Below are 13,973 nucleotides of genomic sequence, written 5' to 3'. Positions count from 1 at the left end.
AAAAAAAAAAAAAAACTCCCAACCAAGAAGAGCTATTGGGTTTTTATTATTTCTGCAAAACGCTCTCATCCAAGCGAAACGAAGCATTTAGTTTTTCCAAAGAAAGAACAGTGTAGACTCTAGACAAGGGAAGTCATTTAAATCAATAACAGTTAAAAGTCAACAAACTCGGGAAATTCAAACCATCTCCTGATTTCATTTTCCGCCTAAGCAAAGCACGCGAAAGCCGAAACTTATCTCTCTCTCTCTTTCTCAAACATGTCTACCGCCGAGACGTCGGGGAACTCGATCCAACAAGACCCGAAAAGACCCGAAGAAACCCTAGCTCCCCAGTTACCGCCCGATCCTCTTCTCAAATCCGGCACCTTCATTGCCGTACCTCAACACGGTACGACGGCTGAGCCGCCGCCGCCACAACTGCGCCGATCTTCCGACGACGCCGTGCCAGCTTGCTTGGCCGCAGAAAAGTCTAACGGGGAAACGCCGCCGGTTGCGCCGGCTCCGGCTCCGGCTCCAGGGAACGCCGCGTCTCTGGCCGAAACTCCGCCGCGTCGGGCGCCAGCGGCGGCTCCAGATTGGTTGCCGGCTGGTTGGATGGTCGAAGATAGAGTTCGGAGCTCCGGCGTCACTGCTGGAACCGTAGATAGGGTAAATTTCATTTCTCATATTATTCATTGTTAGCTTGTTACTTTTATTTATTAACAATAAATTCAATATTTTGAATGTGTGGTGTCTGCTAATGCTTTGTTTGGTTGCTGGGAAAACTCAACAAGAGTGATTTATGGTCGAGCTGTTGAATGATAATGTTTCGTGAATTAACTAACAAATACGAGATTTATGGTCGACCCTGATTACACCAACGGTAGATTAGTATGTTGAGGATTCACAGCTGACCCCATTTGAGACCATGGCTTTGTTGTTGTTGTCCCGATAGGAATCTTTCTTAGAATCTCAAAATAGACTAGCATTTCACCTGGTTAAGCTGTTGGTAATAATTTATTACTTATCCACTTTGATTTGTGTTTCTTTGGGGTCTTTTACTTTTCCTTGCAACTCCTTTACTGATTTATACGTTGGTACCTTTTGTGCCTGTAAATTGGAGCATTCAAGAGTATATGGTTTTTGAGTTGGGTTTTATATGATTTAAGCCAAACATCCTCTTGTCCTGTTCAATTTGTCCAAGCATGGAGTTTGGCTATGTTAAAGATAAGGCATGGAAAATGACACACAAGTAGAGTTAATTATCTGCAGATATATTGAGAATATTTCCTTGATGTTTATGTGAGCTTGATGTTGGAATTGTTCTCACCTTTTGCAAGAAAGTAATAACAATTGGGAGACTTCTCAAAAAAAAAAAAAAAAAAGTAATAACAATTAGGAGCTTACCAAGAGCTGGATAGAGCCTTAGAGTTTTAACGGCAATATTCCTTATGAGATCATTGAAAAAGAAGGACAATAATGAAGTTTTTAGATGGACAATCTTACTTCTTAGAGACGAGTCAGGTTACTGACCACCCTAGTAACTATTCAATTATTCTTTCTTTCTTCTTTCTATTCATGCTTTAGTAGTATATTATAATTCCTCAGAAGCACATTGTTTTTCTCTTGGAAATTGTGGTAATCCTCTGGTGCCAGAGGAATGCTATCATCCAAAATGGCCCAGTCTTGACTGAAGAACAGATCCTGACAGCGATCAAGAAAGATGTTAGTGGTCAACTTGAATTCAAAGTAAAATTCCCCAATTCCACTCTAAGCAGGATCCTCCACTACCATTAAGGCTTAAAAAACTCTATTTTGATATCTGATGCTCACTGATCTGAAGATGCTGCAGTGCATTACTGTCTCTGCTTAGTTGCTGAGTTGTATACAGGCTGCTTACTTGGTGTCTGCCGACTGCATCTATCTGCAAACAAACATAGCAGCCTTCCTGCATAAAGATGCAGGTACTGATTGGGGATGTTGCAGATAGTGGCTGCTCTTGTTCTGCTTCTAGCTAGGGCTGCTGTTGTTTAATAGAAGCTCCTTGGTTTTTTGCCTTGCAAGGATCAGGAATGTATTAGTGGAGTGATTTTGGCAAGCTGCTGGCTGTTTGTTGGACTAATCTTCTCCTGTTCATGTTCTCAGCTGGTGGATAGTTGATTTACATCTGTGGTTAATTGATATTTGATAGGATGACTTTGTGTAATTGTTAAAATTTTAGTCTATAGGGGGAACTTGGCCTGGTAGTTTTGCCAGTGGTGTGACCTCTCAGTCTTTTTATAGTTTGTTTTCTTTGTTTCATTATTAATAAAATCTCTGATTCATATAAAATAAATAAATAAATAAATAAAATTGCAGTAATGCTTGTATTGATTATTAAAAAATGAAGTTGAAAAAACTAACTAAATTTTTATGATTATATGATCACTCTTAACTGCGATATGGATTATGAAGCAGGAAGATGGTACACCACCTAAGATGGAATATGGTACTATACTACAATGGAGGTACCATGAACTAAGTAGGGGGCTGTTCTGAGGTTTTAATAGGAAATTGCATAAAATCTAGGTATGATTTTCATGATCAGATCTTGTCTTAAAAATTTCTCCATGAAAGGGGATAATTTAGTAATCTTTTGGAGGAAATGAATCTGTTCTTGCAAGTTGCATCTGGAACTTGGTGAGCTTATCCCTTTTTTCTTGGCACAATTAATTTTTTTTCAAAATTTTTAAGGATTTTGGAAAGTAGTCTGTTGCTTGGTTCAAATGCTAATACGTCTTCTGCTTCAACGGACATTCATGTGGCTGGTGACAATAATCGGTTGTTAGAAAAAGATTCTGATATCTTTTTTCTTTTTCTTTTTTGTTTGTTTATTTTTTTGGGGGGGGGGGGGGGGGGGGGGTTGTGGGGGAGGAGAAGGGGACAGGGTGGAAGTAAAAGACTAGATTCTGATATCCATATGGATGTGAAATAATTATGCAGTAGTTAGGTCGAATCTGCAATATACAAAAACGGGGTGTTGAATCTGAAGTGAGTTCCTTTTGTTTTGTTTGGCATCTAAAATGAATCATTTGCTGCAAATGTTGGTAAAGAACATTAATAAACATTCCCGTTTCAATTTTCAGTACGTTGCTGTGATGGCCCCAAAATCCTGCAATTGTTCTATCTCATAAAATGTTATCAAATGCTATAGGTACAGAAGATGACATAAATATTCCGTTTGATGGTGGACTTCCAAAGAAGGCCTAAATTGTCTCTGTATTGTGCAGTATTATTTTCATTCAGTTTCAGGAAGCCGATTCCGGTCGAAGAAGGAGGTTCTTTACTTTTTGGAAACAGGAACCAAACGTAAAACAAGGAAACCAAGTGAGAACTCCGATGCTGATACGATGGTGAGCTAACTGCAAATGTTAGTTTTCTTGAAGGTATTGGAAATTATTCCCTTTCACTTGTCCAATCTCCCTTCTAACATGCTTTTTCAAATTTCTTGTCTGTATAAGGAGGGCTCTGGGGGCCAGAAACAAAAGAAGTCTGCCACGAAGGCGAAGACTTTTGATTTGAAATTTGATTTCTCTAATGTGCCTGAGAAGGTCCAGTGGGTTCTCACAGATTACTCGAAAGGATCCTGGGCTCCTTTTACTGGTGACAAAAAGGTGCCACAGAGTACTGTGCAAGAATGGGAAGCGGCATTCACAGCCTTCAGCTCCAAAAACAATGGTCAGAAATTGTTTTGAAAAGCATTTCCAAACCTTCCCATTGTATCATTAAGAATGCCATCCTATACTGACCAATAGAAGTCTTTTTCTAATTCTCTTTTCTTTTCTTTTAGCTTTTTGGGTTGGTTTTGATGAAATTTTCATTCGATAGCCAAGCTCAATTGAATAGCTATTTGGCATTTCTTGTTCTAGGTTGTAGGATGTTTTAACTTTTTGATATTCCCTTTTGTTTTGTTTTGTTTTCTTTCTCTTATAATTAACATGTAACTTTAGGATGGATTCTTGTTCAAACGAGTTTCATTGTTGCAAGAACTCAAGATCAAATGTTAAGAAGGTTTTCTATTTTTGGAATATGAATCAAGATGTGATGTGAAACGTTAATGCTCACTTGTGGCATGTGTGTTCCAACCATTTTCTTTGCAATTTTATTAACATAAAGTACATGCCATGCTTTTACAAAGAAGTCAAGAGCAATTTGAAGCCTAAATCTATGTTTTATACAGATCAGCAATCACTTTGATATAAGGTTTAAGTTTTGCTCGTCTGTCCCTAGAATGTTATTGTTTTATTGATGTGGTTGATTTTATGTGCAAAAATATGTGGCATGTGTTCTTGCCATATATTCTTACATATTACAAGCATAAATCGTATTCAATGTTCATCATCCTCAGCTAAACTTAGGGGCTGTTTGGCAAGGTTGTTTAAACAACAGTTTTTCGTTATTTAAACAATTCAATACGCATTTTTATGATACTTTTTCACCTACACATATTTTCACAACACTTAAATAACGTAACTAGAACAATATTACTAAATGGGCCCTTAATATACTGCACAGTCTGTACTTAAGGTAAGTCTTTTAAGTTTTTACCTTATTTTAATATTTTGATAACCTACCCTATTTTAATATGGTACTTATTCCAATGAAAGCTCTCACTTATAGTAAGAATTAACGCAAGGACTTTGTGTGCCTAATAGTCTCATTGGAAACAAAGATGTCATTTATTTGTCAATCTCTTCTTTTTCGTTTCTATTTAAAAAAAAAAAAAAAAAAATTAAAGAATGAAAGAAATTAACAAACCAAATCACAGGCAAACCTTTTTAAGTTTTTTTGTGTATGTGTGTGTATTATAGATAGGTATGAAGCACTCAAAAACTTGTTACTTTGTTCCTCTAATTGTAAACAGAGAAACCCTGTGCGTGTATAATAGACAAGTATGAAGCACTCAAGAACTTGTTACTTTGTTCCTCCAATTGTAAACACAGAGAAATCCTGTTGCTCTCTTCAACTCTTCTAAAGGATGATAAAGTCGTTGAAGATCTGTCATTTGTAGGTTAGGTTTTAGGAGCATGGAATCTTTTGGAAACAAATATATTATTTTATTTTGAAGGATGGGTTTTAGGAGCGTGATATTTTTTGGAAACAAATATATTATTTTATTTAGCAGAAAAATTATTTTGGAAAATAGTTTTTTTTTTTTTAAATTTTGTTTTGAAAACACATGTTTCTAAAATATGATTTCAATGTAAAATTTGAAATTTCAATGTTTAAAACCGCGAAAACAAGATTTTTAAAGGTTATTCTTCCAAATAATCTAACCACAACAATAATTAATAATAAAATATGTATTATTTTTCTCAACCCATATAACATGTCTACTTGTTTTTCTTTCACCTATTACTTTTTTTAATATATAATTTGAGAATTAAACAATGAATTTGTTTTTAATAGGGTTTGTAAATCTCTGTGTCAATTCCTTATTAAAATAAAAATAAAAAATAAAAAATTGACTTGGTAGTATAATACTACAAGTATTTTATTGGAAGGATTATGAGTTTTGTATTGAATCATTACAAAATTTAATCTCAACTCCAAAATGCATTGGCCATTGCAATATGTATTTATACATACAAAATTATGTACTCAAAAAAAATTTTCAATGATGAACAATGAACTATTTAAAATTTATCCAAACTTTAGAAATTAAACAATATTTTAAACATTTTTTATTGTGCATTAAAACTTAAAAGCCCTTTCCAGCCATTTTTAAAACTTTAAATGAGTATCCTAAACTAATGAGTTTTACTAATATATACCCTTAAAGAATATGTTAATAAATTATTTTAAAAAATATTTTATGAAAAAAAGGAGAAAAATTTTAAATTTTTAAACAGCATTACTATTTTCAATTTCTTAATAAAAGTTTCCTAAACTAAAAACTATAAACCCTCTCTCTCTTTCTCTCACACCGACACTTGAAAATCACTAGTTACAGTCACAAACCCCCGATTTAATAGTGTAGCTCTTGATTGCAAAATCAAAGCAAAGGATTCATTGAAAAAAAAAAATGGGCAGGAAATTCTTCGTCGGCGGCAACTGGAAATGCGTATGTCTCTCTGATCCTTTTCCTTCTTCTTCTTCTTCTTCATGATCATCCTATATATTGTTATTCTTTTCAATGAAAAACATTACTCTTTTTAGTTATGTATTTGTGGCGGTCGATTTTACTTGACCTCGTGTTTCGAAAATATGATTTCAACTAAACTTTGTCATTTCAGAAACATGATTTCAGTTATATAAGGTTGTCGGTTGTGCATGAAATCGTGGTTTTGAAAATATTGATTTCAGATAAAGATGTTGTGAGTTCAGAAACATGTTTTCAGTTAGTTTGAAAATATATGATTTTAGCTAAAGTTAAAAAAACTTGATTTCTGTAATGTGTTGGGTTTGATTTTACATAACTTTGTGTTTTGATCTCAGTTAATGTTATTAGTTCAAAAACATGATTTCAGTTTATATGTGGCAGTTGATTTTACATGACATCGGTTTAAAAAGTATGTTTTCAGTTAACGTTATGAGTTCAAAAACTTGATTTCAGTTATAGGTGGCAGTCTATTTTACATGAAATAGTGTTTTGGAAATATGATTTAAGCTAAATTGTGAGTTCAATAAACATGATTTCAGTTCTATGTGGTGGTCGATTTTACTTGACACTGTGTTTTGAAAATATGATTTCAACTAAACTTGCGAGTTCAAAAGCATGATTTCTTTTAAATGTGGCAGTCGATTTTACATGAAATTGTGTTTTAAAAATAAGAATTCAGGCAACATTATGAGTTCAAAAACATGATTTTTAATCATGTTAATATATGAAATCACGTTTTGCAAACATGATTTTATAACTACCATAGGTTCGTACATAGTTTTGAAGCCGTAGATAGTATTTGAAAGTAAGTCATTAACATAACAGCCTTTTTGACAAAACCCCTGGATAAGAATTCTTGTTCTTTGCTCGGGTTCTGGATGTAGTAAAAGAGGCTAGGTAACCCTAGTGCTGAATTGTTTTTTTTAATTGCTAATTTCACATTCACCTAGTGGTTCTTGAAACATATGTTCTCACCCTCCATCTTGTTCACACGAGGAGAGGAGATATGAGATGCCATTTGAGCTAGAACTCATTGGCAACCTCTGTACTGAATTGTGCGTAAGTTTTTAAAGAATAAAGAGTTGAGAATTTTGTGACCTTGATTGTGTTGCAGAATGGGACAACTGAGGAGGTGAAGAAGATTGTTACCACATTGAACGAAGCTGAAGTTCCTTCTGAAGATGTAGTGGGTATGTTTTGTTTGAGCTTCTTTGATGCCCATCATATTCTTGTTTTCAATATGTCTCAGATGTTTTGTTTCTTGCAGAGGTTGTTGTAAGCCCTGCATTTGTGTTTCTTCCTTTTGTAAAGAGCTTATTACGGTCTGATTTCCAAGTCGCTGCACAAAACTGCTGGGTCCGCAAAGGTGGTGCTTTTACCGGAGAGATTAGGTATGCTCAGATTTCATTTATCACTGTAGTGCTTGGAATTCAGTTTTTAGATAGATTGATTTGCCAAATGATCAGCCATGGTTTGCTAGTTACTATAACTTTTGCAGTTTAAAGTTACTCAATGTGGCAAATGTTAGAGTAAAGTCATTAACCATTATTGATGTTTGTGTTATTGAGTGGGCTATCTAAATGGATACTCTCTATCTAACTTTAGGTTGTGTTTGGTACAATGTAAATTGATTTCCGGAAAATATTTTTCGCATTTACAGGTGTTTGGGGCGGCAGAAAATGTTGGTCAACTGTATTGTTTTCCAGTTGACTGTATAATAAAGGAATTTATGGTGAAAATTGGTTTACGCTTTCATTTTCTGTAAATCCATTTTCCACCTCACCTGAAACTTATCAACCAAACCCCCACCCCCAACCCCCAATGTCTGCCACCCAACCACTAGCACCCACTAATGTCCTCCGTCTCTGGTAGCCAACCACAGTCACCAGCTGCCACCATAGCCAGTCCTAATCATGATTTTTTTTAATCTAAAATTTTCCATTTTTTTTTAATTATATATGTGCTTGGGAGATGAGAAAATGTGAGACTTATCAACCCATTTTCCGCCTCACCTGTAAACCCATTTTCTGTAAACCCATTTTCCGCCTCACCTGGAACTTATCAACCGAACCCCCACCCCCAACCCCCCAATGTCTGCCACCCAACCACCAGCCCCCACTAATGTCCTCTGTCTCTGGTAGCCAACCACAGTCGCCGGCTGCCACCATAGCCAGTCCTAATCGTGATTTTTTTTTAATCTAAAATTTTCCTCTTTTTTTTTATTATATATGTGCTTGGGAGATGAGAAAATGTGAGACAGTAGTAGAAAATATGTTTTCCATAGTATTTTCTGGAATGCAACCGAACAATGAAAAATATTTTCAAGAGCATTTTCAAGAATGCAATTTAACACTTGAAAATAATTTCTTTTCCGAAAAATATTTTCACCTGAAAATATTTTACAGTAAGAAAATATTTTCCATTGAACCAAACACAGCCTTAGTTCTCAGTTCCCACATTTCAATAATTAATTCTTGAATGTTAGAGGTTTTTGTTTTATGCAGTTATCCAAGAATAAATAATTTTTTTATAGGTTTGATTAGTTTGTTAATATTATCCAAGGATAAGTAATAACCTGTCCTCCTCTCTTTGAAACAAAGGATGCTTCTGGCTATGTCAGTGCTTGGAATAAGTGGATTTTTTCACCACTTTCAAGATCATTCAGTGTTGTTCCTAAAATAATCTAACATATTTCCCCCTGTGGTGGTTTATATGCAATTGAAACTTCCTTTTCTATTTTCACATCATAAATGGAAACCAGGTTGATTTTTAATTCTTTTTTTAGTCTATGTTTGGGTTTTCCCCTCATTTTCAGTTTTTACTATCAGCCGTTCAGGTTTGGTGTAATGATTGTTTTTATGTAAATATTGTGAAGCTGATGTCTCTTTCTACAGTGCTGAGATGCTTGTCAATTTGGGTGTTCCCTGGGTCATCCTTGGTCATTCTGAAAGAAGAGCTCTTTTAAATGAGACAAATGAGGTAATCAATGTTGCATTGGTATCTTTTCATATGTTTATTATATGGTAGTTTGCCTAAACAATTTTTGCTCCTGTGGTGGTGCTTGTGTTATAAATTGATGTACTGTTTGTTTTGCAGTCGTCATAATCTCTCCTTTCTTTGCTTCTCTTTGTAGTTTGTGGGAGATAAAGTTGCATATGCACTATCTCTAGGCTTAAAAGTGATTGCTTGTGTTGGAGAGACTCTTGAGCAGAGAGAATCAGGATCTACTGTGGCTGTTGTTGCTGCTCAAACAAAAGCAATTGCAGGTACCTCCTAGCTGTACTAATAAAGGAAAAGAAAAAGTTGCTTCTTTTTTTGTCTGTTACTTTAAACTCTCTTATCTATTTTGGTTTAAGAGACACTGTCTTTTTAGAATGGTGCCTATGGAAGTTTCTTCCGAATGTAATTTGGATTAAGAGATGGTTGTTTGTAAATGCATAGAGAAGTTTACACAACAATTTTTGGTCTAGGATCTTTTTATTTTACTCGTACACATTGGTTAACAAGCTTTAGCTTTTGCATATTCTGCTCCTTTCTCCTTCAATAATCTATACCATGATTTTATGGATGAATGATCCCTTTACTATTCTCTTGCAGATAAAGTATCAAATTGGGCTCATATTGTTTTGGCCTATGAGCCAGTTTGGGCCATTGGAACTGGGAAGGTTGCAACCCCTGCTCAGGCTCAGGAAGTAAGTATGGCTCTGAGAATGTTTTAATCTATCTCTTCTTTAATTTGAAGTTTAACTGTAATGATTTACTCTGGCAGTGTTTCTATCTAGGGTAGATAGGACTCTTATTCCAAATAAGTTGCTCAATTCATGTGCCCAATCCTCTTCTTAGCATATCTTAGTGCTTGGGGGCAAGTGATGCATGAAACTAAAGTTGGGCTCTTTAAAAGATTCTCTATTTATATAATCTAGCAAAACAAGAAGAAAGGAATCTCTTTCTGTCGATCCCCATAGCAGTAAAAGATAGAATAAAGAAAGGAAGACTGTGATTAGCTCCAAAGTTTATATTTAAAAGAGTCTTGGGGAATACCATACAACGATCAGTGGAGCCACTATAGTAACATGAGCTATGCTTTTCTGACACTTTGATCTCTTTATGTATGATACATTAATGCCCTTTTTCACAGATATATATTCTTATTACTCAACTATATAGACTACTGTCTATCTTTCTGCTACATGTATCAAAGCACAACACAGATTGTTTGTAATTCATCTGCAGACATAGGGTATTAGGGTGCACACATGTTTGTTACCTGCAGCTATATCTTTGTGTTAGCTGTGTTTGGAACATTGTGTTCCCATCCTCAAGTTGCACAAGAGAGTTTCCATATCTATACGTTTTGAGCTTTGCAGGTTCTCCTATCCATTATTTTTCTGTGCACAAATTTCAGTAACTGATTGTAGTAAATGGAGGTCATTTATATGTATTCACAAAGATGATATTGCATCAGGTTGTTTCAGAAAAAAATTCTTTTTTCACAACATTTCATGGGTAATTCTGCCAGGTTCACTTAGAATTGAGGAAATGGCTTCATGACAATGCTGGTGCTGAAGTTGCTGCATCAACCAGAATTATCTATGGAGGTATTTTTCCCCTGCATTAGTATTCATATGCAACCACTTTTTAAAATTCTTTTGCTTTTATACTTAGTATGTGTAAATAAACCAGCTTCATATAAAATCAAGTTACTAATGGCCATGGGCCACCATGGACTGGCTATGGTTAAGAGAAAATATATCTATTGAGAGGCATATACATCTGTGAGTGTGTGTGTGTATATATAGCAGGATGACTTTATTTGTAGGTGGACCATTCTGTTTTAGTTCTCCACATTTTTACGGAGTGTTCCCAGAATTTTCATATTATTTTTCCTACTGATATTTCAATGTGGAAAGATTTTTTTCTCTCTTCACCACAGATTCTCGTCTTTTTTTCTTGAAAAGAATTAGATCACCATGGGAAACTTTCAAATGAGTGATGCTTTCCATCCCATTATTCTCTCAAACTCTTAAATGACATACCAGTTGCCTACTAGGAAGCATGGACACTTCTTTAAGGGTGCCGTACCCATGTTGTATCGGTGTCGTACCAGCTGTGTTATGTTATAATTTTTCAGAAATTGCTTATGTCACCATGTCGTACCTGTACCTCTGTCCATGTCCATGCTTCCTACTTGCCTACCTTGAGGAATAATTTTATGTAGAGATGATTACGGTCAAGTTGGTTTGGGATTGGTATCAACCTGCTACTTGTGACTCATTTAGGCTAGGAAATTCCCCAATTATCAGTCAAACCATCCCGAACTCTCCTTCAGTTTCACGGTTCAGCTCGGTTGGATATTAGATTGGGGTTACTCAAGGCTGCAGTAATGTCTGCACAGAGATGATGCTTCATGTTTAGGCAGATCTGTGCTACTGTTGTCAATGATGGAGTGGCCAAGCTTCAATCTGACAGTAGTGGAGACTTGGAATACTGGGTGTGTGTCATGGTCAGGGATTGGATGTTGAGGCTTCATTGGTTTGGCTCTTAGGAGTCAGGTCTGATCTGGATGGAGGGGAGCAGGTTCAATCATGTAAGGGAGAGAGGATGGGATGGGGCGTGTGTTACATGTCAACTAGTGGGTGGTGAGAAATCTGAAGGCCCAGTCAGAAAAGGCACATAAAATATATAGGTAAAATAAACTTTCAAAGGGGTCTGGTCAATTCAATCTGATTGGGTTTCCTCACTTGAAACCCACCGCTGACCATACTCTTTCTCAGAGCCAACCATTCCCAATTGGTTTAGACTAAGGTCAGGACGTTTTTTCTCAGGCCCGGGTTGGGCTGATCTGCCCTAATTATATGTGTGTATGCAAGTACATGCATATATGTATATGTGAGAGAGAGAGAGATTGTAGTAGTAATAGTGCACATGTTGTTGGTTGTCTTGTATGTTTTTTGTCAGAATAGTAGTTTATTTCGTGTGTATATATATATATATATTTTTTTTTTTTTTTTTTTTCTGTTCTTGTAATTGCACAGTAATATTGTTGTGGGTAAATCAATTGGTTCACATAAAATATACTCCATTGGGCTGAACTAAATGTCTAAAGAGGCCAAGTTTTAGCAAGTTGAACCCAGTTTTAAAGATCTTGAAGACTAAAAAGTGGGTATATGGCAGCACAAGATGTCAGCTGCATCCTATATCTTCTTGCATAATTCCTTTTCCATCTATAACTCTTTATACTATTACTATTAGTTCTAGAATTGGGATTGGTTTGCCTACTCGAGAACTATTCTAGTTTGTATAATCTGTCCAAAAAAAAAAAATTCCAGTTTGTATATCTTTATATATCTAATCAGATATCAGACCAACAACCAACCCTGGCTGGCTTGTTTAGTTCAATTTAAGAGTTGACACCAAAACCATGTTCAACTCATTTATGATGTGGATGTTTTCCTTGGTTTTAGTGGTCTACCACTCATAAAGGCTATTCCATTCATTAGAGTGAATATTTGGTTACACTACCACTGTAGCTTAGGAAGATGTTTTACATATCTAACACAGATGTGCTACATTCTTACTAAAAGTATATCTACTGTAGGTTCTGTAAATGGAGCAAACTGCAAAGAACTAGCAGCACAGCCAGATGTGGATGGATTTTTGGTTGGTGGAGCTTCCCTTAAGGTGTTTATTTCTCTTTGAAATCATTATTTTGACTTATTTGGTTTCTTGTCCGTAGCTTTGGTTGACTAACTCTCCTGTCGACAATTATTTTACAGCCAGAGTTCATTGACATTATCAAGTCAGCCACAGTGAAGAAGAATGTTTGAAATTCAGGACCATGGGTTGTTATGGCCGCCTTCTTGCTTCCTCATGGAATGCTTAATGGAAAACTTGTGTTATAGTTTTGTAATTGTGGTCTGTTCTTGGAGATTTTAGCCAAGCATAGTTTCAAGAAAATTAAAGTAAGACAGTTATCAAAAAGTATATAAGACTTACGTATATTTGTTTGTGTGATTTAAGGCATGGATCTCACTTCAAAACTTATTGAGACTTATTACCTGATTGTGTGGACTTGTTGCTGGTTGACTCTTTATGTTTTTGATTACTGCTTGAAATGAAACCAATTGGTGATGGCTCATTTAATAATAAGTAATAACAAGCGGTCAAAGTGGAACGAATTTACATTATGTTCAGATTTACCTTTTCTTATTTGTCACATCATTATTTTTAGATCCATCTCTTAGCACACTTCCTACCGTGTAAAAGAGGTAATAACTTAAAGAATTAATACCTAATCAGTTTGTTTTCTCACTGGATATCATTGTCTACTTCTAGTCGATGCACAAGGATGCGACTCGGATATGTTGTTTTCGAGGAAATAATTTGCGTATGTTCCAAAGCTTATTGTTTGAGTAATTTGCTCACACCCAAAATATTTTTCCATTCTTGTTGACTGCTTAATTGAACCGCTTAATAATTCGGTGCATGCCAAGCTCATTGCCATTATTAACTAGGTAAGATTTCCATAACTATTTGTTTCTTTTCCTCTTTTAAGTTAGTGTGAGTTTGGATTAGAATTAAAAATGAAAATTATTTTACTATTTAGTTTATTTTTGTTACTATTTATAAATTTTACCAAACTTTTTAGCACTATTTATAAGTCTTACTATACTATTTTAATTCATTTTTACTTTTATTTACAACATTTTTAGCAATAATTTTCAATTTTAACAAAATATACAGTGTTAATCACTTTCCCCCACAATTTTTTTCCCTTTGCTCATTTTTGCATCCACTTCCTGTCAATCTTGCGCTATACACCTAACTTTGTAGAGCTTGTGATGCCTTAATT

The 13,973-nt window shown here is 35.3% G+C and overlaps 2 protein-coding genes across 2 annotated transcripts; both read left to right on the top strand.

Moving 5' to 3' along the window:
* On the top strand, positions 1–4,048 carry LOC126730117 (methyl-CpG-binding domain-containing protein 5-like). Its single transcript, XM_050434952.1, has 3 exons — positions 1–648; positions 3,249–3,371; positions 3,480–4,048. The coding sequence occupies exons 1-3, from the start codon at positions 259–261 to the stop codon at positions 3,711–3,713; spliced, it is 747 nt and encodes a 248-aa protein (XP_050290909.1). The 5' UTR covers positions 1–258; the 3' UTR covers positions 3,714–4,048.
* A 1,845-nt stretch (positions 4,049–5,893) lies between these two features.
* Positions 5,894–13,308, top strand: LOC126730055 (triosephosphate isomerase, cytosolic). Its single transcript, XM_050434947.1, has 9 exons — positions 5,894–6,082; positions 7,236–7,311; positions 7,389–7,512; positions 9,016–9,100; positions 9,255–9,387; positions 9,719–9,813; positions 10,641–10,719; positions 12,720–12,802; positions 12,898–13,308. The coding sequence occupies exons 1-9, from the start codon at positions 6,044–6,046 to the stop codon at positions 12,946–12,948; spliced, it is 765 nt and encodes a 254-aa protein (XP_050290904.1). The 5' UTR covers positions 5,894–6,043; the 3' UTR covers positions 12,949–13,308.
* The last annotated feature ends 665 nt before the right edge of the window (positions 13,309–13,973 follow it).

The sequence above is a fragment of the Quercus robur genome, chromosome 1 (genome assembly GCF_932294415.1).
Source record: "Quercus robur chromosome 1, dhQueRobu3.1, whole genome shotgun sequence".
In the NCBI taxonomy this organism is placed as follows: Eukaryota; Viridiplantae; Streptophyta; class Magnoliopsida; order Fagales; family Fagaceae; genus Quercus; species Quercus robur.
This window is presented reverse-complemented; position numbering and strand designations above follow the sequence as displayed.